At 54.2% G+C, this 23514-nt stretch overlaps 2 protein-coding genes across 4 annotated transcripts in view; one reads left to right on the top strand and one right to left on the bottom strand.

Annotated features, from left to right (window-relative positions):
* Positions 1–11803, top strand: part of IL21R (interleukin 21 receptor) — a 35567-nt gene extending 23764 nt beyond the window's left edge. The window contains exons 4-10 of one of the 3 annotated variants that reach the window (XM_017673152.3): positions 1476–1578; positions 3811–4010; positions 4287–4441; positions 5459–5636; positions 6101–6200; positions 7242–7323; positions 9116–11803. In XM_017673152.3, the coding sequence (XP_017528641.1) occupies positions 1476–1578; positions 3811–4010; positions 4287–4441; positions 5459–5636; positions 6101–6200; positions 7242–7323; positions 9116–9880 (1583 nt within the window). In that variant the 3' untranslated portion in view covers positions 9881–11803. Of the gene's footprint in view, positions 1–1475; positions 1579–3725; positions 4011–4286; positions 4442–5458; positions 5637–6100; positions 6201–7241; positions 7324–9115 lie in introns of those variants that run through there. The other 2 variants (XM_036992485.2, XM_036992483.2) reach the window with 2 other exon arrangements.
* A 6158-nt stretch (positions 11804–17961) lies between these two features.
* Positions 17962–23514, bottom strand: part of GTF3C1 (general transcription factor IIIC subunit 1) — a 72480-nt gene continuing 66927 nt past the window's right edge. The window contains exons 34-37 of the mRNA XM_017673146.3: positions 22268–22823; positions 21673–21724; positions 20109–20301; positions 17962–19078 (exon numbers count right to left, since the gene is read on the bottom strand). Of these exons, the coding sequence (XP_017528635.3) occupies positions 18866–19078; positions 20109–20301; positions 21673–21724; positions 22268–22823 (1014 nt within the window). The 3' untranslated portion in view covers positions 17962–18865. The remainder of the gene's footprint in view (positions 19079–20108; positions 20302–21672; positions 21725–22267; positions 22824–23514) is intronic.

Below are 23514 nucleotides of genomic sequence, written 5' to 3'. Positions count from 1 at the left end.
CCCTCTCTGTGCTAGGGCAGGGGCTGCTGTCCCTGCTAGCGTTCCATTCCAAGTGTGAGACCAACCCTGTCTTAGTGGCCTTAAGCCTAGCTTGGAATTGCAGCTCCTCTCCTCCTCTCCGAACTATGGAACCTTGAGAAAGAACAACCAGGATATGGGCTCATGGGAGATGCAGCCACGTGGTGGCTCCTGCAGCCCTGGCTTTAGGTCCTGCCAAAGTCAACCCCATTTTCTTTACAAAGTGTCTGAAGTAGGCCTCTGTGTCCTCACCCTTTGTTCCTCTCCTCTGTTAAAGCAGAATTCGTTTCCACAACTGAGACCCTTTGGTAGTGTCTGTGGGGAGAACTGTGTTGAGAAGGATCCTGAGGCCATACCCAAGGGAGAGAGTGCTGTGATCGATTAGCAATGTCTGTCACATATGCGGACATGAAGAACTGGATTAGCTTTTGCCTTTCCTGGGTGATAATCTCTGCAGCCCAAACCACGAGAGACGAGACAACGTCCAGTCTCTGAGCCTGAGTGTTATCTATAAAATGGCAGTGGGGGTGGACTAAAGGATATTTCCAGCAACAGTGCTCTTGACTCTGAATCCAGCTTCTGACCCAGAGTGAGGTCCAGGAAAAATAGGAAAAACCCACCAAAAATGAAATCCACTTAAAAAGGGGAACAAATTTCTGGTAAACAGTGTGCAGTGATGGAAAAAACAGTGTTGGCACTTGATCTTACAATGCAAAACTGAACCTTACTTAACTGTACTTTGTCAAACATTTAACAAAATTTGCAAGTATTATTTGCAATTATGACTTCAGCGTCATTTTCAGGAGCAAGAGAAGCAATTAATGTTGGGATGAGAGAGTATTACATCTTCCAACCAAATTGCATACACATGTCCCTTGGTGGTGCAGTTCATCTGGGCAGTCAGGTAACAAAGACATCTTGGCAGAAGTATTTGAGAGTTTCCCAGTTTCCTGAAGTTTCCATGCCTTCTTAATGCACCGCTGGCATCGCTGAGGCCCATGTCTGTCTTGCCCCAGTGCTGTGAAGGAGCGGGCTCCTCATCGGGCATGCTCAGCAGTGCCCCCATTGATTCTGTGAATCCCTCTTGTCGGGAGCTCTAGATGTGCCATCTGGAGAGAGAGCCCAGCTGGGAGGGACGCTTACCCAGTGGCTGGACATGGGCCTTATGGGGAAAGTGCTGGGGTGGTCACCCACTTGGCTTGTCGTGTCTCATATTAGGAGTGTCTTGTCTCTATGGCCACCCTGAAACTCCAAGGGCTCAAACAAGGAATTGTCAGGTGGCCAGGACCCCTTGCCCAAGGCCTACATCGTAGTGGCCCCTGGGTCACCATATTCATCCTGGCTCTGAAGCCGCTGCTTCCACTCATTCCCCAGCCTTGAGGGAGTGCGGGAGTGAGGAGCCAGGAAGCCTCTGGCCAGCCCCCCGATCAAGGCCTCTCTTAACCCTAACTTTCCAGCCTGGGGTTGCTTAGACCTCGCCTGCTACACTGATTACTTTCAGACCATCACCTGCATCCTGCAGACATGGGCCGTCCACCCTGGCACGCTCACCCTCACCTGGTAAGTGCCAGGCCTCACCCATCCTGGGGATGCTATTCAGGGCAGCCTGCAGGATGCTGCAGACTGAGCTGGACCTACTGTGTGCAGGCAGGGAGTTTAGCAGTAAAAATAACAGCTCAGTGATTTTACCCACTGCATTTAGTTTCACCAAGAAAGATGGTGAGCTGGGAATCACCATGCCCACCTTACAGACGACCACCAGGACTCATGGGACTTGTCCAGAGCATGCCATTGAGAGGCTGCAGGGCAGCTCTGTCTGTACTCTTCCACCCACGCAGGGTTTGGGGGCCCCAGATCAACAGACTCCTATATGATTTTTTTTGAGCATCATACTTTTTTAACTATATGCCAGTCACCTTGCTATGTGCTGCATATGAATGATGACTTCCGATCCTGCCATTTTACAAATGAAGGCTCTAAAGTTCAGAGAGGTTATGCAACTTGCTTAAGGTCACACAGCCAGTGAATGGTGGAGGTAGAATTTAAAGACAGGCAGTCTGACTCCAAAATCCATGGGTCCCTATTAGTCTGTATTGTTAAAGAAAAAAAATTATTCAGGACAGTTGTTACAGATCATGAGGCAGATTTTATTCAGAACCATCATGATAAGTGCAGAGAGCACTGCATGAGGGAGAGAGACTGAGCTCAACTCTGAGCATAACAAGGACAAGTGGGAATATACAGTCAAGGCGCAGGGGGAGCAGGGTCAGAGGATGGACAGTTATTAAGAAGAAACATCGGACCGAGGGGGTTTCTGGATTCTTGCTGACACAGCCCAGGCTGATCAGACAGCATCTGTCAGTGGGAGAGGATGAGGGACCTGGTCAGATATCGAGGATGGGGGATTCTAGCTAAAATGACTTAGTAGGGGTCTTGCTAAAACTAGACAATGCAGAGACAAACATGGAAGCCCACAGGTTGGGGCCTTGTGGAGGGGAGAGTTCAGAGGAACCTGAGTAGAGTTTGGTCAAGGAGAGAATCTTTTGCCAAAGTGCTGCTCAGTATAAAATCACTGGCTTTCATTCTGTCATCATCAATTCACTCATCCATTCAGAACACATTTATTGAGCTCTTGCCAGACAGTTGTAGGCACCAGTAGTTCAGCAGACCAAGACCAACAAGGCCCCAGATGTCCTGGAACTGACACAGGGCAGCGGGGAGTGGCTGGGCAGATGGACAGTGAGCAAGTAAACACCCAGCAGGATGCTTTCTGCTCACAATGAGTGCTATCAAGAATAGGAACCTGGAACCCAGAATGGAGAACAGCGAGATGGGGAGAGAGGTAGGATGAGAAGGAGGTGGCCAGTGAGCTGGGGAAAGGGCATTCCAGGAAGCGGGCATTGCACGTGCAAAGGCCCTGGAGGGGGAAGAGCTGGTGGGTTTAAGGAATAGTGAGAAGGTCTGTGCGGCAGGGTGAAGCGAGCCAGTGTGAGGAGGAGGGATATCAAGCAGAGAAGGGAGAGGTAGGCAGGGGCCAGATTTTACTGTATGGTGATGAGAAGTCCCTGGAGGCTTTTAGACATGGGGGTGACAGAGAGTTTTAATTTAAAAGTCCCCATGGCTGCTGTGCAAGAGGCCTGAAGAGCATTTATTCAGCAGAAGTTTTATTTCAGCAAATATGTAGCTGAGAACTATGTCTACAAATCCGTATTGGTCCTCGAGTGCAATCAAGTTCAGAGCCTGAAGATGTAGGGAGGGAAATAAATATTTGGTGAGCTCCTATACATATTTTAAAACCCATTGTTTCTGCTTGGTGGGAGTTAAAAAGTCAGAGCATTCCCCCCACCCAACCCTCTACCAACTGCCTCCCTGGAAGTTTGTCAAGAGCAGGGAATGAGGTTCTTTGGCTCTTGTCTTGGCCCTCAGCACTCATTTCATATTTAATGGATGTTAGATAGAAGGAGGGCAGGAAAAAATGCTTAGTGTCCTTCGTGTAGGAGAGTATTCCAGTTGATAGAAATGACAGGGACAAAGGTAGGCGCAGTCCAGACAAGAATGGACTAAACCTCCAAAGCTGAGTTCCCAGTCCCTTGAAGGCATGCAAGCTGAGCCTGGGCAGGATCCATCAGAGACGCTTTAGGGGAAGGGACACCTTCCCTGGGAAAGGGCTGGTTGGGCCAAGGACTCCCCTCCAAAATCCCTCCCAGCCCCAAGATTGTGGACTTCTGCCCTGGCCCTGTGCACGGAGTCCCCACCAGCCACCAGCCATGACCAGCTGCTCTGTCCTTGAAGGCAAGACCCTTATGGAGAACTGGAGGACGAGGTCACATCCTGCCACCTCCACCAGTCCACGCACAACACCACGCATACAAAGTACATGTGCCACATGGATGTGTTCCCCTTCATGGCTGACGACATTTTCAACGTCAATATGACGGACCGGTCTGGCAATAACTCCCAGGAATGCAACAGCTTTATCCTGGCTGAGAGCAGTGAGTATCTCAGACCTTAGAGCAGAGGAGAGCCCAGGTGGGTGGCAGGTTGCATGCTCCCTGAGTTTGCAACCCCAATCTTGTCCAAATCTCTCGTTTCTTAGATGAATAAACTAAGGCCCAAAGATGGGCTGCTTCACCCAAAGTCATTGGGGTTATGAAGCCTGATCTCATCAGCGCTGGCTTAGGCATGGGAGAACCTCTTCCTGCTGCTACGTCCTTCACAGCTGCTGCAAAATCTCATCCCATTTTGTCTTTCTGGCTTTTTCCTTTAAGTCAAGCCATCTCCCCCTTGCAACGTAACTGTGACCTTCTCAGGAAGTTATAACATCTCCTGGAGCTCCGATTATGATTCCTACAATTTCTACGCGCTGAAGGGCAAGCTTCAGTATGAGCTGCAGTACAGGAAGCTGGGAGACCCTTGGGCTCTGGTGAGGCTCTGGAAGATTGGGGAGAATTGGGGGAGGGGCAGCGCAGAGCATCCAGGTCGGGGTGGGGGTCCGAGAGACAGGTGAGCTCGTAATTCACAGCCAAGAAAGGAAGCCAAGGACACAGCAAGCCTGGAAGCTCTCCTCGCACTGCCTCCCTGTCCTCCTCTCATTGTTCCCTGGGGTAGAGGACCCCTTAAAATCCTTTCCTTCCTGTCCCCATTTCCTCCCCTACCAGATGCCAAAAAGGAAGGGATTGGCACTTTCCAGGCTCCACCTGGAGTCTAGCAGAGTCACAGTAGATGAAGTCTCAGAAATGGGGCCATCTGGAACCTTCCCACTTTAGAACAGCCCTAGCTGAGGAGTTTGGGGATATCAATAACCCAGGAGGTCAGTGGTAGGGGGACCATTGCTTCCAATGTGGAGCCTTCTAGAGGTGTCCTTTGTTTAGAATGTTGGAGAGTTCCAGAATGGCCCACTGTTGAGAACAGTCATGGCTGAAAGGTTCTAGAATCATCCATCCTTTGGAATGTCCCCAGTGGAAGACTCCCAGAGAGATCCATTGCTAAGATGGCCTCCACTGGACAAATGGGGATCTAACTATAGGCATAATAGCTAAGATGCTATTGACAATACTCACTGTTGAAGAATTCCGAACATGTCCACTGTCTGGAACACTTCCAGTTTAAGATTCCCAGGAACTGTCATTGATTCTTCTAGGACATTCCTAGTCCTAGCAGGGAGGTACTTTTGCAGGACTGTGACCGAGTGAGCTGGGTTCACAGAGAAAGAGAGCAAAGCATTGTACCACAGGCAAAGCCTAGGCCGTGCCTGCGGCTCTGAGCTGCCCACACCGGAGTGGGTGGAACTCAGTCCTAGACCTGATTGTTGTGCAGGGAGCCAACAATTTGCAGGAGAAACTCAGCCCCTTTTGAGGGGGCTGGGCAAGGGTGGTTCTGCAGGAGGCAGGTGCTGGCCTGGTGCATCCCGACCCAGTGCATCCTTTCCCCGTGCTGCCAGAGTCCAGGAAGAAAGCTGATCTCTGAGGACTCCAGAAGCGTCTCTCTCCTCGCCTTGGAGTTCAGCCAGGGCTCAAGCTATGAGCTGCGGGTGAGAGCAGGGCCTCAGCCCGGCTCCTCCTTCCAGGGCACCTGGAGTGAGTGGAGTAACCCAGTCATCTTTCGCATCCAGCTGGATGGTAAGGGTGAGGATGAGGTGGACACCTCTCTCCTGGTACCAAATCTGGCCCTAGTTCAGCGGCCCCGGGCCCTGAGATGTCTCTCATGGCTGGAAGGCATCCATTCAGTTGTGTATCCCTTGTGGTAGCTGCTCCATATTTTCTGGATTGCCCATTGGCCAGGCCCTGCATTGGGCACTAGGGGCTTCTCTGGCAGGGCACCCGATCCCCCTAAGAGCTCTGTGAAGTGGGAATTATTATCTCCATTTTGCAGTTGAAAAAAAACACAAAACTCAGAGAAATGGAGTCAATTGCCTGGGTGGGGGTAAGAGTGGGATCAGGATTTGAACTCAGATCCATCTCACTTTGAGGCACCAGCAGCCTTCAAACCCGCTTCCACTCCAGCCCAGACCCATCACCCACCACTCCGTGCAGCCTCCAGTAGGGGTTGGCTCAATATCACCCATTGTTTGCTTCTTTCCCAGAGATGAAGGGAGACCGGCGTGCTTACCTGCTGTACCTCCTTCTGCTCATCCTTCCCCCAGTCCTTGTCTTCTTAGGCCTGAAGATCCACCTGCCTTGGAGGTGAGGCCAGGGATTCAGGAAGGTGGGGGCCATGGGAGGTGGGTGTAGCCTGGGCCACAGCCTCTCTGTGACCCAGCCAGGGCCGGGGGCCACACTGATGATGACAGTGATGGTGATAAGAAACAGCTCCTGGGGCTGCGTGCTGTGCAGAGAACCTCCACAGCAGCCCTGTGAGCCCCATACACAACAATGGCCTCCACTGGACAAATGGGGAAACTGAGGCACAGAGTCGTTGGGGTCCTTGCCCAAAGTTGCACAGCTATGAAGTGGAGGAGGTGGAATTTGAACCTGTGCTCATAACGGTGACTTCAGCTGTGATCATGTCCGATGAATTTTAAGCTTTGAGTCCTGAGGGGTGTGAGGGGCCATGGAGGGTGGGAGGGGAGAGGGTGAGTGTGATGGCCCAGATGGCATCTCTTCTGCTTCAGCCAGATGTTTTGCTTTAATATGTTTATATATTGAATTTCTGCTGAACATTGCCATGAGAGAAAGGGTGCTGTGGTTGAAAATACACAATCTAACCCTCTGGCTTGGTGAGATCCAGTGGCTCGAGGCAGAGCCTTCCCAAGGTGGCAGGTGCCAGGTGCCGGGCACAAGGCAGGGGCCTCTGCATGCCTGGCTCATTGAGCCTGAGGCAGAGAAGCTCCATGGGAGGGGTAACAAGGCAAATAACAAGGCCACCACCGAGCACTCCCTAGGTGCCGGGGGTCTGGGTGCTGCGCCCACACTCTGAATCCTCCTGCCAGACCCCCAGGAACTGGCTCCTGGCTTGCATGGGGTTGTGGAGGAGAATGTCAAGGCTCCAAAGAAGCAGCATTTGCTCAGCATGGAGTAGGCAGCCAACCCCTTAAATTCTGTGCTGTCTGCATTCTGTAGATGTGGAAATTGAGGCCTGGGGCAGAGGGGTGGAGCAGAGGTGCTTGGGTGTGTCCTGGGAGGCACTGAGTCTCCTGCAGGACAAAGTTGGGGGAGCATCTGAGCGAGGGGGTCCAAGCTGCTCTCTGAGAGATTTTGGGGCTCACCTCATCTCTGCCTCCCCAGGCTGTGGAAGAAGGTGGTGCAGGTGCCCAGCCCAGAACAGTTCTTCCAGTCCCTCTACGTGAGACACAGTGGAGACTTCAAGGTGAGGTCTCCCACCCTGTGATGAGCCCATCGGGGCCTTTTCCAGCTGAGAGCTTACCTCCACCCTGGCATCAGGATGCCAGCATCCCCTGCAGGCCCAGAGCTCCCAGGCCCAGCCAGGCCTGGACCCAGGCCTCAGACTGCATTAGCCAAGTGCAGGAAATGATTCCAGTGGGGTGGAATTGACATAAGAATTAAACAAGACCATGCAGCATTTCCCAGCCCAGGGAGCCAAGATGGGGCAGGGGGTCAGCCGGACAGTCCCTTGAGCCACAGATGGGCCTCCTGGTCCTTAGAAGCCTTGATATGGAGGTGGAGAGAGAACAGGTTCTGGGAAGGGTATGACCCAGCCTGCAAAATACACCAAGGCCCTGCCAGGTCCCAACCACGTGGCCTCCGCCAGCACCCGCGGGGTCGCTGTGCCCATTTATCACATAACACCCACCCTGCAGTGGGAGGGGCTGCTGCAGAGAGGATGTGGTGACAGAAGGGCAGCCTGCCTGCCCCAGCTGAGCCTGGCAGTCAGGAAATATGGCCTAGGGCATTGATTGAGCTCCTGCTGTCTGTGTGGCGCTGCATTGTGCACCCTTTGCCCCTTCCACCCGCTTAGCAGCCTCTGCAGGGTGGGTGCTCCATCATCCCCAGGGGGCCCATGAGGAGACGGAAGCTCAGAGTTGGGTAGTGGCTTTAGAGGGGCAGGGCAGGAGTCTGGACTCCAGTTCACAAGCAACAGACCTTTTCCTCTTTCCTCTTCACCTTCCCTGAAGCTAAATATCACATATCACATCTATTTTGTATTCATTGTGCCAATGTTCATATGGCACTTGCTGTGTGCCCAGCTCTCTGCTAGGAGCTTTTCAGACTCTAACTTATTTAATCCTCAAAACACCCCTAGAGTGGGAACTATTAACAGGCCCATTTTACAGATAGGAAGTTGAGGCACAGAGAGGGTAAATAACTGGTATAAGGCCACACAGCTAAGAAGTGACTTCAGGTTGGTGGTGGCAGCCTCATCAGGGTTCTGGGATGAGTTTTCCCAGGAAGTAGGCTCAAAACTTGGAGATCCCAGTTCTCAGGGATTTTCTCTGCCGTTTAGATGGTCATGAGAGGGACCCCTCCAGCAAGGATCCTCAAAGCTTAGTAGCTGCTGCCTCAGTCCATCATTGCCCCGTATCCCTTATCCACCAAGCACACAGAGGCCTTTCCAACTGGCTTGACATTGATATACTCCACCCATTCATTTGTTTAGTTAATAAATATTTATTGGGCACCTACTGTGTGCCAGGCACTGTATGAGCCTCTGGGGATGCAGATGTGGCCAGAGGAGTTGGCAGTTCTGCTCTGGCTGGGTGTCCTCTCTAGTGGGGACACCAACAGCAGAATGGTACGTTTCAAGAAATGTCCTGGAGGGAATGAAATGGGGGACCAGATGTGGGCTCTGTCCCTCAGGCCTCAGGCTCTTCTGCCCCCACGTCCCCACACCTCAGGAATCTTGGTCCCCGCACCCACACAGACCCCAGTCCACTGAGCAGCTGAATGAGCTGGCTGGCTATGGCCATCAGGGGCCCTGCTGCAGATGGGGACACTGAGGCCCAGAGGGGAAGGAACAGTGGCAGGGACTGTCTCTACAGGGGTGCACCATGGTCCTGATCCCTCCCTGTCTCTCCCTTTATCTTCTGGTGTCTTTGTCTCTATGTGACTGTCTTGCTGTCTCTGTCTTTTTCTCTGTGTCTGCTTATACCCACCTGCCCCAGGTCCCACCCATGACTCCCCTTCCCTTTTCTTTCTCACAGAAATGGGTGGGCACTCCCTTCACTGCCTCCAGCCTGGAGCTGAGACCCAGGAGCCCAGAGGTGCCCTCAGCCCTGGAGGTGTACAGTTGCTGCCCCCCGTGGAGTGCAGCCAAGGCACTGGGGCCTGTGGGGCTGTCAGAGCCTGCAGAGCTGGTGGAGGCTGACGGCGTGCCTGAGCCGGGCTCCTGGGATGCAGCCCCCTCCACTACAGGCAGTGTGGGCAGCTCAGCGTACAGCCAGGAGAGGGACCGCCCGTACGGCCTGGTATCCATCGACACAGTGACCGTGGTAGATGCAGAGGGGCCATGTGTCTGGCCCTGTACCTGTGGGGATGATGGCTATCCAGCCCTGAACCTGAACACCAGCCTGGAGGCTGGCCCAGGCACTGAGGACCCGCTCTTGGGCATGGGGGCCACGGTTCTGTCCTGTGGCTGTGTCTCAGCCAGTGGCCTTGCTGGGCTGGGAGGTCCCCTGGGTAGCCTCCTAGACAGGCTGACACTGCCCCTTGAAGATGAAGTGGGTTGGGCCCCAGGGCCACTCTGGGGTGGTGGGCTGCCCCAAGGGGTGTCTGATAGTGAAGCAGGCTCACCCCCAGCCCGCCTGGACATGGACACGTTTGACAGTGGCTTTGCGGGCTCTGACTGTGACAGCCCCGTGGAGTGTGACTTCACCAGCCCCAGGGAGGAAGGGCCCCCCCGGAGCTACCTCCGCCAGTGGGTGGTCATGGCCCCTCCCCCTGTGGGACCTGAGCCCCAAGCCAGCTAGTGAGGTTGAGGGGTCATTCAGAGCTGGCTGTGCTACTGTGCTGGGAGCCAGAGATGTAGCCACCTGGGCTATGCTGTGAAGAGGCCTGCAGCCTTTGGCCTCCCCATCGGGCCCCTGAGCCTGGTATTTACAATGCGTGTGTGGGTGAGGTGCACACCGACATGTCCATGAGTGTGAACAGCACCTGGGCCTGTAGTCATGGAGCAAACCCTTGGTTACTTAAGCTGTGCCTACTTAAGCTCCCCATATGCACAAATGTGTGCAGCATGCATGCTTGTGTGCACATGGTGACAGCTTCCCTCCCTTCCAGGAGGGTGTCACGTGCTGACAGGCTGGTCCAGTCGATGCCCATGGGTCCTTCTGGGACCAGGGCCCTGCCTGCCACGCCCTCCAGGTTCTGCCTCCAGGAGCTGCAATAAGTCCATACTATTCCTTTTCCCCTTTCAGGGGGAGGGGAAGGAGATGGAGCAAGCCCACAGGGACCCTGGGTGTGGGAAGGTTTGGGGGGTGCCTATGGACCTAGGTCTAAATCTTGACTCTGGTACCTCCTGGCTGTGCCACCTTGGGCCAGTAACTTCTCCTCTCTGAGTTGGAGTTTCCTGTCCAGACAGTGGGGGTGGCATGACTTACTTTGTGGAGAAATCAGTGAGGTCACCCATGTACAGCATACAGCCCCAAGCAGACCCTCAATAAACATCAACTTCCTTCCTTCTGGGGCCAGAACCCAAGCTTGTGCTGGAGGGGGTGGGGCTGAGAAGACAGCCAGAGCCCAGAGGCCTGTCGGCCGCCCCCATGCAGAGGGGCACCTGGGGCTTCCAAGCCTAGAGGCAGCCCTTCTGGAAACAGCCTCCCACCAAACAAGATTTCTTTTTCTGGTTCCTGTTGCCCGTTTTGTGATTCCCTTTATGACCTAAGAAATATTTCTTGAGCACAACTACCTGTGGGGTGCACAGAGTACACCTTCCCTTCAGCACTCATGTGAGGCAGGGGTGCGGGCAGAAACGTCCCTGGGCATCTTACTGTCTCCTCCTGGAGAATCAGAGGGAAGTCAAGTTCTTGACAGTCAGAGAGCCCACGGAAATGTGAATTAAGAAGCTGAGAAAATATTTCTTGGCAACATTTCGAAGGCACCTCACTAAATGTCAGTTCTGAAGCAGAGGCCAGGCTGCAGGGTGATGCCTGAAGCAGAAAGCCCTGGCTTGTCTCTCCTTTGGGGTGAATCTGAGCCAGAAGTCAGCAGAAGTTGGAGAGCTGAGGGCCTCTCTGTGACTCATCTGTAACATGGGGTGGCTGGGAGAAGTTGCTGAGGACCCCGGGGTGTCCTTGGTGCCAAGTCCTGGAACATTGGATGGTTTTAACAGTGGGACTACTAACCTGGAAGAGGGTGTGAATGTGAATCCACAGCTCTGCACCTGTGAGCAGCCCTCCCACCGTCACCTGCACTAGGACACATTAGGGCCACACCCTCTCAGGGTTAACAGGTTCCAGGTGCTGCCTGAGCCACTGGCTCCCCAAGGAAGCAGCTCAGCTCTCCAGTGTGCAGAGCTGGGCTGGGGTGTGGGGCAGAGTGCACCTGGGATGCCAGGCCCGGTGGCCATATGGGAGCTCCAGCCTGGGCCAGACACAGTCTTTCCAGCTCAATCTTCAAGGGCAACTCAGCTCAAAAACATGGGTGCAAAATGGAGGCAAGAGCTGGCCCACCTGGGAGCATGGATTTATAGGAGGTGGGTGGGTGGGTGGCTGTGTAAAAGGATGGGAAGAGGTTTGAAGGAAGAATGAACAGTTGGATGGATGGATGGAGATAAACATGATAAATCAAACATCAGCTCCATGCGGGCAACAACTCTGTCTGTTGTGTTCACTGCTTTATCCCCAGCCTGGCATGTGGGAGATACTCAATAAAGCCTGATTTTAGCAGCTGCATTTCCATGGTGCGAATACTTCCACTGAGGCCAATTTCAAAGTACCAACTTAGAGACTCTAAGCACAGAATTAGGAAGAGGTGCATGTAGTCGACTGTCCGAGCTGGTCTGAACCAGCCCAGCAAGTTAGCCTGGAGCTGCGGGGGGGCACCGGGAGGGAAGACCTCACCTGAGATAAGGCCAATACATGGGAGCAAGAGGGGGCATCAGAGGGGTGCGGGTTGGGGACCTCAGGGAGGAGGTGGCGTTTGTTGAACTTGGCAAAATAAATAGGAGTTGTTAGGTGCTCTGGCTATTGAGGCAGAAGGAGGAGCTTGAGCAAAGGCTCAGAGGTGTGACCAAGGCCTGAGACTCTGGAGGTGGGGAAGGTGGTTCCTTGTCACCCAAAGTCCAGGCCCAAAATGCTAATGACCCTCTCCTAAGAGGCAGGAGGATTGACAGCAGCACCCCTCCCACACATGCCATGTTCGGCTGCTGGCCCAGCCCTCTTCCACCCGCAGGCTCTGAGCCGGCAGAGATGTACAAATGAAGTGACTGCACAGAACGGGCCGGGGACTCACCTGAGGTCTCACTCTGAATTAAAGGTTGGAGTCAGAATGTGAACTCTGGCCTCCTGATCCCAAGCCCAGCTCTTCCTCAGCTTGCTCTGTGGGTCGGGACCTGAGTCAAGAGTCAAGAGGTCACACCCTTTCAGCAAAGCCCTCGGGTGCCCTGTTGCTTCTGCCCACATAGCATTCTTATCAAGGGGCAGACGCCAGCACTGGGAGCAGCTATGCGACCCCGGCCTGGCCACCAGAGCCTTCCATCCAACCTGGCTGCAGGACTGGCTGAGGGACACACATGCCACCGAGCAGGTCTGTGTGCCTTTTATGCTGGGATTGCTGAGCTGCGGGGACAGACTAAGTCAGCCTGGAGCTGCGGGGGGCACCAGGAGGGGAGGGCTCACCTGAGATGAGGCCACACACAGAAAAGCAGGGCTGGGACGGGGAGACATCTTTCTGTTAATAGCTCTTGAGCTCCTGGATCATGTCTGAAACTACACTCCCCCTGGATTTTGAGGTACATGAGTAAGGAAGCCATTGTGCTGTTCATCAAACAGTTCCATCTTTTGACCTCTGGCCCCCTGAAGGTCAGATGGTGCCACATGACCAGGGCTGGCCAATGAGCTGGGAGCAGAAGTGGTGAGTCTCATGTCTGGACGAGCATGTCACTGACTGCTGTGATGCCCTCTGGAGTGTTGTTTCTTGCTGCCACAATGAGCGGTGGTGTTTGGGGTGGTGTCTGCTCCATCAGCCTGGGTCCTTGAGTGAGGTGATGTGGAGCAGAGCTCCCAGTTCCCCTGTGATGGACTTCTATTGGGAGCAAGAAATTAATCCCTTGTTCTCAGCTGCTAAGATTTGGGACTGTTTGTCACCACAGTGTAAGCCAGCCTCTCCTGATGGAATCAATAATTTCAGTGGAATTATGGTGGGTTTGAGAGGCATTCCATCACTTGCAGTACAAGTGATCCTGCATTACCCTCATCTCACCTCTGCAATGAGTACTGTCCTCCCATCCTAAGGATGGGCCACATTCAGAGAGGTCAACCAGGCTCCATCATGTCTCATGAAAGACCTTGGGTGAGTCACTCGCTGTCTCGGGCCTCAGTTTCCTCTTTTGGAATCAATCAGCCTCTCAGCTCACTCTGGGGATGAAGAGGATCAGGGCAGTGACATGAGCTGTGTGTTTGCTTTCTCTCCGTCATCACCTTGAGCCTGCCTGTGGGTCAGATGAGGGGAGGGTTGCAGCCCCACTTTTCCCCAATCTCCTTCCTGAGAGTTCACAAGTGTGTCCCTCCAGGACACCCTGACGCTCCCATCGCCCTCTACTAGGGTGTCAAGAACCAGAGAACTGCAGCTTCCTGACCATTCCCCATCAGTTACTGCAAGGTCGCAGCCCGGGGTGATGTCTGGGGCACCCAGACCTGCTTTGGGAAAGAGAGAGTGCAGTCTGGACCCCAACCCTTCCTTCTACTGCCAGGGAAGCTGACTTACTCAGTGCCACCCCGAGTCTGCATGCTCCCTCTCAATCCTGGGCTCCTTTGGGCCTCCTGTTGGAAGGAAGGCTCTTCCCCTTCCTGTCTGGGAACTTGGTTTGCCTGGGGGGGTCCCCTGGCACCATGTGCAGCCCAGCCTAACTGTTGTTGCCCCAGATATGCCAACAGAAGGCCAGGACCAGGCCTTCCCATGGAATATGGAAGACTGAGCATGTGCACTTCCACTCTTAGGGGCCCATCACACCAAGAGTGAAGGAGCAAGGAGTATAAATTCTCAACAGTGAGGGGATTGGGGGAGGGATGATCTGCAGTCAAGAACCATCAATACATGAATGGGGGAGTCAAACCTTTACTCAAATGCCACCTTCTTGGTGGAACCTACTTGCTTCTCAGAACTGCAGCACCCCACTGCCCTAGTTTTATTTTTTTCCTGTAGCATTTATTACACTCTAATATACACCTATTACTTATTATCATATTTACTGTGTCTCCCAGTAGCACAGAGATATTGTTTTTTCCCTGCTTTGTCTCAGAGTCTAAAAAAGAACCTAACACATAAAAATATTAAATGAAACAATGAATTGGTCAATCAATTAATGGCAGAGTGATGGACAAAGCAGTGGGCAGAGAGGAGAGAGGGGACAGAGCCCAGGAGGGAGCCATGTGTCCCTGGACCTGTAAAGGCCACAGAATGAGGCGTGAAGATGAAGACAGGAGCCTCCTTGGGAGTGTGTAAGTGGATCAAAAAACCCTCCCCTGCTGTTCAGACCACGGGCAGCTGGGGATCTGCCCTCTTCCTTGTGGCAACAAATTTCCTTTCAAAAACTGATGGCCCTGGGAAGAAAGCTCTGTATTCTGCCATTTAGGAGGTCTCCCAGCCTAGCATTGGCTTCCCCCAAAAAGTGAGGCCCCCCACCCCCTACCAAAGGTGGTGTCAAGGGGAGGCTTTGAGGCTGGGCAGACTGAGCCGGAATGCCAGCAAACCCACTCACTAGCTTCCAACCTGCGGAAATTACCTCCTTGTGCCTCAGTTTCCACATACATGAAATGGGTAGACTGAGGGAACACACTCCTGGGGGCTGTGGAGAGACCAGAAATTTTGTGTAGAGTATGCGTAAAGGGCCAGAAACAGTGTCTGGCAGATTGCAAGTGCTCAGAAAATGTTATCATTGTATTACCATTTCTGTGCACAAGTCCCTCCTCAACCTAGCCAGCTTTTACTGATCTCAGCCTTAAATGTGGGGGAACAAGACGCTACAGGCTTCTGGAGACCAAGATGAGCCAGCAGGAAACAGATGTTGGCTGCTGCTGCCTCCTGCTGGTCACTCTGGGAACTCGATGCCCTTCCTGCGGTCAGGGGACTCCACCTGCAACTGTCAGGTGCTGTGCCAGGTGGCTTACACAGATGGCCCTATGCAATCGTCACAGCAACACTCTGTGGTGGGAATGTGGTGATGAGGACACAGGGGAAGTGGCAGGTTCTTTTTTTAATTCAATAAGGGCTGACTTCCACTCCTTGGATGGGTGAACCTGCAGTGGGTACTGGGTGGTGGGTGTAGTGAGACCACTCTAAGGCAGGAGATCACACATGTGTGCATATACATACACATAAACGTATACAAACAGATCCATATATATGCACATAGACATACACATACATAACACACACGTGCACAATGCATCAGGAAAACCCCCGGCCTAAGTGCATTGAGGGCCCAAGGGCAGTATGGGTTGTCAGGGCAAGTCAGAGGACTGAGACCACTCTCACCAGGGTGAGAAAGGAGGCAGGAGGAGAAGGAAGGGGCCTCGGAGAAGGGGGCAGCCCAGGCTGAACAAGACCTGAGAGGACTCAAGGAAGGGGGGAGGCAGAGTCAGAAGGCAGCCGCTCAGCGGTGGGAGCCAGGAAGCAAGCTCTGGGCTCACCCTTAGGGCAAAGAGGGACTAGATCTGGACATCAGTGCCGGGGACTGCCGTGTCAGATGCAGACAGGCCAGGGGCTCCACTGGGGAAAGCGTGAGCTGTGCTGATGGCACATTTCATGTAAAATGGCATCACTGGTCTGTGTTTTCAGGGGGATGCACGAAATTTGTGCAAATGCAAAGAAAAAGGTCTGAGGAAGAAAGGAACCTGGAGACTTAAGTCATATCTGTAATGTTTTAAGTGTTTGAAAGAGAATGGACAAACGTGCTGCTTATGGAAGCACAAAGGAGGGAGAGCTGAGAGTACGGAGGGCAGGGACACCGAGGGCACAGAGACAAGGGTGCATGGTCCTCCAGGTGGGGCCCCTCAAGCCGGTGCCCCTCTGAGCTCCGGGCCCCTCCTATCTGTCCTGCCTGTGTGTGAAATCTTTTTTCTTCTAAATGTGAATGCCTTCAGCCCCTGAACATGCACATTTCAGTTTCCATAGTCCCTACCACTCCCTAGTATTAGCCCCAGGCCCCCCTCTTTTAGTTTCCTGCCTGGCTCCTGAAGATGCCTGAGCTCATGGCTTCTGGTCTATGCTGTGATCCCTGCAGCCATTTGTGTGGCGCTTGGGAGAGCAGAGCTCCCTTGGATGGGTGGCTGGCTGGGTGGACATAGGGGGAGGGTGCATGGACAGATGGATGGATTGCTGGGCGTGTGGGGTGGGGAGGGAGGGAACAGGTGGTCCCTATGTAGAATGGCCAGCCAAGGGAATGTGGAGCAGTGGTCACAGGGGCCCCATCTCTCCACTTGAGAGTTGTGCCCTTCATCCCCATGTCCCAGCTCCCAAACATGTGCCCACACTATCCTTCAGTGGGGGGCCCAGGAAAAGGAATAAACTTTATTGAGCCCTACTAAGTGCTTGCACTTGGTGTTCTTCAGCTCATCTGGTCCCCCTGGGAGGGAGATATTCTCTCCCTATTTTTCATGAGAAAATGAGGGGTCTGAGATGTGACTGTCAAGACTGGCCTCCCCAACCCACCTTCCTTCCATCCCACAATGCATTTCCAAATGACTAGCATTTACAAGGATGCTGTTTATAAAGTAGGTCACATACATTATTCTACTTGATCTCAACCAGCTCCTCCTGCCCCAACATTACAGTAACCCTTGAATGATATGGGCCTAACCTGTGTGGGTCCACTTATACATGGGTTTTTATATGGGGAAATTTTTTGGATTTTTGCAACAGTTTGAAAATACATTTTCCCTACCTTTAGGATATAGTATGTAACACATATAATATACAAAATGAGGTAATCAACTGTTTGTTACTGTAAAGCTTCTGGTCAACAATAGGCCGTTAGCACAGATGTTCTGGGGGAGTCAAAAGTTACATGTAGATTTTCAACTGTGCAGGGATTGGCACCCCCACCCCCAGCGTTGTTCAAGGGTCAACTTGTATTTTACACAAGTAAAAGTGAAAGAAGAACAAAATGATGCAAAGATCTTGGCTGTGCTGGGGCTCACCCTCAAGACCCCACCCCCCATGTCCCTGTGCACTGCTCTAAGAGACAGTGGCCAGGTCCCTGGCAGATGCAACACAGGGCTGCCCACTGGACCAGGTCAGACACACTCCGGACAGGCTGGTTTTGCCAGTGGAAAGCCATAGTGAGACCGCACCCAGGGGTGGGGCGCTGGTGACTGGGGTGCAGGGGGCACATCCTACACTTTGGACTGTCACAAGCAGTGTGGCTGGCTCTCTCCATTTTTCAAGAGAAGATAGAAATCTGGAATTATTTAAAATGTGAAATAATTCATATTTAAATGTGAAACCTCCATTTTTTAAAAAATGTTGGCAAGTAACTGGGAAAAAAAAACCATGTTGTGGGCTAAAGAGGACTCCCATGGGCCAAATCCCCACCACAGGTCTCTGACCTCCATGACCAGCGTGGGCCATATTGCGTGGCCATGGGCCTGGCACTGGGCTGGGTGTCGTCTGATGCGCCTGCAGAGCTCCGCTGTCCAGGGCCAGGTGTGGGCCCAGTTGACGAGGCAGGAGGCCTCTGAGGCAGAGGCAGATGGGCCCAGGGCGGACCACTCAGCCACAGTGCTTCCTCCTCCTTCAGTTTCCTGGGAACATCTAGTCTAGTTGTTCAGCAGCTGAGAACAAGGAGTCTCCCAAGGGATCAAAGATTCGTTAGGAAACACACCAATCTAAATGCATTTTACTTCATTTTAATTAAAAAATAAATAAATACATGCCAGGGGATTTTCTTAAATGAGGAAAAAGGTTGAAAGAACAAAACAAACCCAAGGCCCGCAGTGACTCCGCGTTTCCAGCCAGCAGGAGAGAGTGCGTCTGCCCCAGCAGGAGGGTTGCCAGGCTGCTGGACTCGAGGGCGCCTCTCCCGGTGGCTCAGTCCTGCTTCAGGGCTTGGACACCCTGCCTGGAGAGCAGAAGTTTCTGCTGGTGCCCCCGTTCTGTGACATGATCCTCACAAGGCCCTGCCGCTCAGGGCACTTGGACTTTCAGGGTAGCCGGGGAGAGTCTGCCACGGCAGCTGGAATCTGGAATGCGAGGTATGTGGGGACAGGGCAAACCTGTGTGACAGCTCCCACCCCTCACCAGCCAACAGATGAGGCCCAGACAAAAGGCTTGGGGGCCTGGGCTGGCAGCTCCATTCCCAAATGGCAGCCACACGTTGGAAGCCATTAGGGTTCAAGTTCACCGCAACCCAGGTTTCAGAGAACACAGGCAGCTCTCTGAGAACAGGGTATGTGCCTGAGGCAGGAGCCAACCGAGAGGCCCTGGGAACGAAAGTGGGGGGGACCAGAGTCTCCTCATAACTGCTCCCCCACAACTCCATGTGTCACGAGGCAAGGTCCTCAGGGCCAGCCTGGGAATAGCCATGGAGCAGGCAGGTGGGTGGCTCTCTTCCCAGAGCTCCAGGTCAGGACATCACGGTAGGGCCGAGGCTGGGCACAGTCCTGTCCCTGTGCATGCCTAGACCTAGACCTCGCCGGGACGCACCACAGGCCTGGGCGAGGCTGCCCCCTGGAGGGCTGGCTGCTTCCCCAGGAGCCAGCAGCAGCGATGGGTCAGTCGTGATGGCGACACAGGCTTTATAAGTGGGCCCACTTGTTCCAGTTGACCTCGTGGGGAAACACGCGGCCCAGCCGGAGGGTACAGTCCAGTGTGGGCTCGTAGAACACCACTGGGCTCTCACTCAGGCTGGAAGGCGCCTCTGCCTCTTCAACCACAGGCTTAGAGAAGAGGGAGACAGCATTGGGCTTTCTCAGCAGGCGCTTTTTAATGCAGCCAAGGAATTCCAGGCCCTGGAGACAGCACAAATACACAGGTTTGCAGATGCATTTATGGGACCTGTCCTCTGTCCTAGGAGCTGCTTCCCAGAACAGGGGATACCTGAACTTGGCCTTGAGAGATGAGTAGGGATTTACCAGGGGGGTTTAGGCAAAAGCCCACGGCAAGAGGACAGTGTGACCAGCATTTGCAGGGTGATACAGAGTCAAATGGGGGTCACAAATGCTTCCCATGGGCCAAAACTATCTTCCAGCTGGGGTTTTGTTTGGCCTGTACATGCTTTACAGTTAGGGAAGTTCCACACTGAACTTCAAGTTTCCAGGCCGGAGCCCCCAGGCACACATGGCCACAGGAACAGTCAGGCTGTGCTCTGGGACACAGCTGCCCTCAGGAGCCACGGGCACGTCTCCAGCTCTCCCTGCCACTCACAAGGACTCATCACACATTTACCAGCCTGTCCCTGTGGGCTTGTGGGCTCATAACCTCTGGTCTAGAGAAAGTGCCAGGGACAAGACAGCAGGAACACCTGTATTTAAGCCCAGAGAGCAGCATGGGGCTGGTGAAGGATGCCATGAGGGACAACCAGAGGCAGAAGCCCAGGGCAGGGGCTGAGGCTGCAGGCAGCTGAGAAAAGAGTGCTGAGAACTGGGGCTGGGCGCCAGCAGTGCTAAAGGGCAGAGGTCAGATGCAGGAGGGCAGAAAACAGGCACGGGACTCATAGGCCAGGCCTAACTCCCTCTGAGGGCTGTGGGCAGACCCTCTGTGAGGGCTGACAAGGGAGGTGAGGTGTAATAAGGCAGGCCCTGCATCAGAGGACTTCTGAGCAGCCTGTCTCTCTGTGTGGAGGCCTGTGGGCCAACCTGTGCATCTGTAGCTCCCTCATGGGCACAGCCTGTGTGCAGCAGCTATACCCCAGGATGCACCTAAGGCACCCGCCAACCCCAGCCCTCAGAGACTCAAGCCCAGGGCCCAAAAAGAGGGCCTGATGGGTGGGGAGCCGGGAAGACAGGGCTGAGCCACCCGAGCTCAGGCCCCTGCCCGCACCTGGAGCAGCTCGAGCACAGCAATAGGCTGCAGGACGCCCTGGTAGTGCTGCAGCAGGCAACTCTCGGGGACACCGGGCCTGGTCATGACGTGGTAAAGCACGGCCTCCATCATGCCCTTGCACACTGGCGTGTTCAGGTGGCCATCTACGATGCGCCAAGGGCGGCCGACGAAGCAGACGCTCTCACAGTCCCTGCAGGGGCGGGCAGATGGGCATCAGGCTGGGCAGGAAGTGGGGACAGCTGCCCCCACACAGCTCCCGCTCCACAGAGGGCACACTGTGGCTCAGGGAGGCCTAGCCCAGGTCAGCGGGCTGGGGACCATCTACCTTCTGCTCTTCCATCTTCCCCTTCCCTCCCAACCTGATGGAAGGGCCCCCATTCCAGGGCCCATGAGCATCAGCTGAGGGGAGCTGTGACATGGGGACCTGCTCAGACTAGGTGTGACCAAGGCCATGATAAGCCAACACCCCCCATTTCACCCCACACTGACACAGGAAGAAGAGATGTGACTTCTGGATTTACCAGCTCCATCTGGGACCCTTGGGCCAATGGCTACCTCCACTTTGGCTAAGCTCTCAGGTGTCTTTACGCAGAAGCTCCACTTCTGTGTCACATACAGTAGCCCCCCCCGCCCATAGGGGGATACGTTCCAAGACCCCCAGTGGATGCCTGAATCCGTGGATGGTATCAAACTCTAAATATACTACATTTTTCCTATATACACATACCTATGATAAAGTTTAATTTATCAATTAGGCACAGTAAGAGACTAACAACAATTCAATCAAAAAGAACAACTGTGATAAATGCTGTGATACAGTTATGTGAATACTGACTCTGTCTCTCAGCGTATCTCATTTCACTGCACTCACCCTCCTTGTGGTGATGTGAGATGACAATGTAATGTGCCTAGTGACATCAGGGAGTGAGATGACTGACATGAATTGTGACATGGCGTTGGGCGACCCATGACCTGATGATCCACCAGAAGGAGGACCACCTGCTCCCAGACGGGGGCGGCTGTGGGTCACTGAAACCGCAGAGAGCAGAGCGGTAGATGAGGGGCACTGCTGGACAGGGGCTCCAGGCACGCTTCCCTTAGAACAAAGGCTCTGCTAAAAACTACACCAGTGACTGGTCTGCCACAGAGTGTCCAGGTGTGGCACAGGCCTTGGATGACCTGTACACTGGGCTCTCTGCCATGACAGCCCTGGGAGGGCTTCTCCCCAGCCGCGAGTGTAGGGGCCGCATCACACGGAAAGCAGTGCACAAACGCGGGAGGCGCCTCCACCCCAGAAAGGCTTCTGGGAGATGCACTCTTCCAAACGGAGGCAGGCACTGCAGAAGCCTAGCACTTCTGGAGCGCTGGCCTCATCCCCGCAGTGAGCAGACACCAGTCCCACCCATTCCCAGGTCCCCAGGCTGAAGCCCTGCGATGGAGGAGTGCCCAGTACTGCCTCTGTGGAAGGTCTTCATATGTAACCCACCCAGGACCCTGAGGACAGACCCGGCGCTTTCGCTGCCTCCAGCCCCGGGCCGCCTGGACCCAATCACACACTCACCTTTCCCGCACTGCTTGGGAGAGGCTGCTGGCCACAGAACTGTCTGCAAAATCTGAGAGAGGACAAGCATGGGGTGAGACTTAAAAAGTGGGAGCCCATCTCTTCCTCCCACTCATGCAAAGTACTTCTGGGCCCTGGGGATAAAGTGGGCAACGAGGGATAGGAAGCCATTCCTCACAGAGCCCTGTCCTTGGGGCGCAGGCCCTGGAGGGCAAAGCCAGTACACACAGAGCAAAACTGCTGGCAGTGTGTGAGTGTGGGGCGCTTGTGCCCGGGGCCCCAGAGGAAGGCGAGACCTCTCTCATTTCTGCCCCTGCTTCCTTACATGGGATACTAGAGCAAACACTGCATTCTAGAACCATCTCTAGTTCCTGCACGTGTAATTCGCAGAGCTATTTAGGAGTTTCTGAGGCCCTCTAGTGGAAATACTAACTGTGAACAGGCAAGATCTTTTCCCTGTGAAAGCTGAGAGTATGAAAAGCTGAAGTACAGGACCCTCAGGTGGCTGATGGCAGATCCCAGTCTCAGAGAGGAAGGTGGGGGGCCAATCAGGCTGAAGGACAGACAATGGGGGACTGGGAACAAGGTTCAGTACCTCTGGGGTCTTCAGGGCCCTCCAGAAACTGGGCCTGACAGCTCAGCTGCTCTTGGCCTGGGGGACTGGGTACCCCAGCTTCCTCTTGGTCCTCCTGCCCAGCCTCTGATGCGCCTGGGAGAGACTCCCTGACACCTGCGTCTTCAGGAGCTGCCAGCAGAGCGGGCACCTGGGTTTCTGGCTCCTCTTCTGCTCTGGGCCTGGGGCTGGGGGCCAAGTGCACATCCTGGAGCGTGGGCCTTTTGGTGGGGGGCTTCTGGGTACTGTCAGGGTCAGTCTCCCCACCCTGACGGGCCACATCAGTGCTGGCCCAGCTAGCACGCCTCTTGGCACTCCGGGGGCCCTGAGATGGTGGTGCCTGCCTCTCAGAGGGGCCATCCTCACTGCACAGCCCCTCTGGGGTTCTGGCCTGGGGATCTTCCCTTGGAGTGTTGGCACCCTCCTCTCGGCCTTTCAGCTGCAGTGAGTGCAGAAGCCAGGGCTGGGCAGCGGCCACGGTCACCAGGCGAGCAGTGTTGCCACCCACTTCCAGTATCTGGTGTTGCTCCAGGAGGTCCTGAGGAGAAGTAGGAGACACACCGGGTCTGTGAGGGCACCAGGATCATCATGGCTTGCTCCCCCTGCCTGATGCTTTTAAGCATCCTGAGCAAGTGACAAGCACAGCTCCATCAGGAGAGATGGCCTGAGGATATGGCCTGGCTTCCAACCCTGGTGGGCCACCAGCTGGCGATGCTCTCTCCGAGCCTGGTAACATGTCAGATGCGCGAGCCTACTGGAATTGCAGCTGTATCTTGAAGCTGATGTGACTTTATAAGTCTCCTGCCTGGCCAGTGTCCTCCCACAGGACTCAGCACCCTGAATGCTATCAAATTCTTCTGCAAAAGCCATTATTTTCCCCACATGAATGACAATGACTTATATTTATACCATGCCCTGCTTCCAGTGTCCTTTTTTGTATGTAGGAGCTGCACCAACTCGGGGTGGGAGGTGGGGGTTCACCATCATTGTTCTCTTTACTTTTACATTAAAATCCCCATAAGTCAGGGTTCAAGGAACTTGTCCAGTCACAGCCTAGAGCCAGGACTTGGACCAGGTCATGCAGGTCTGGGGAGGGGTTGCTGTGGGCACTCGCTATGTGGGGTCCTGGGCTGGGCACCAAGGAACAGAGGGAGCTGCCTGGCCTGTTGCTGCTCTATAGTCAATGGGATCTGCCACCTGGGCTCAGTCACCAGGGGCACTGGGACGAC

Source organism: Manis javanica, chromosome 10, assembly GCF_040802235.1.
Source record: "Manis javanica isolate MJ-LG chromosome 10, MJ_LKY, whole genome shotgun sequence".
NCBI lineage: Eukaryota > Metazoa > Chordata > Mammalia > Pholidota > Manidae > Manis > Manis javanica.
This window is presented reverse-complemented; position numbering and strand designations above follow the sequence as displayed.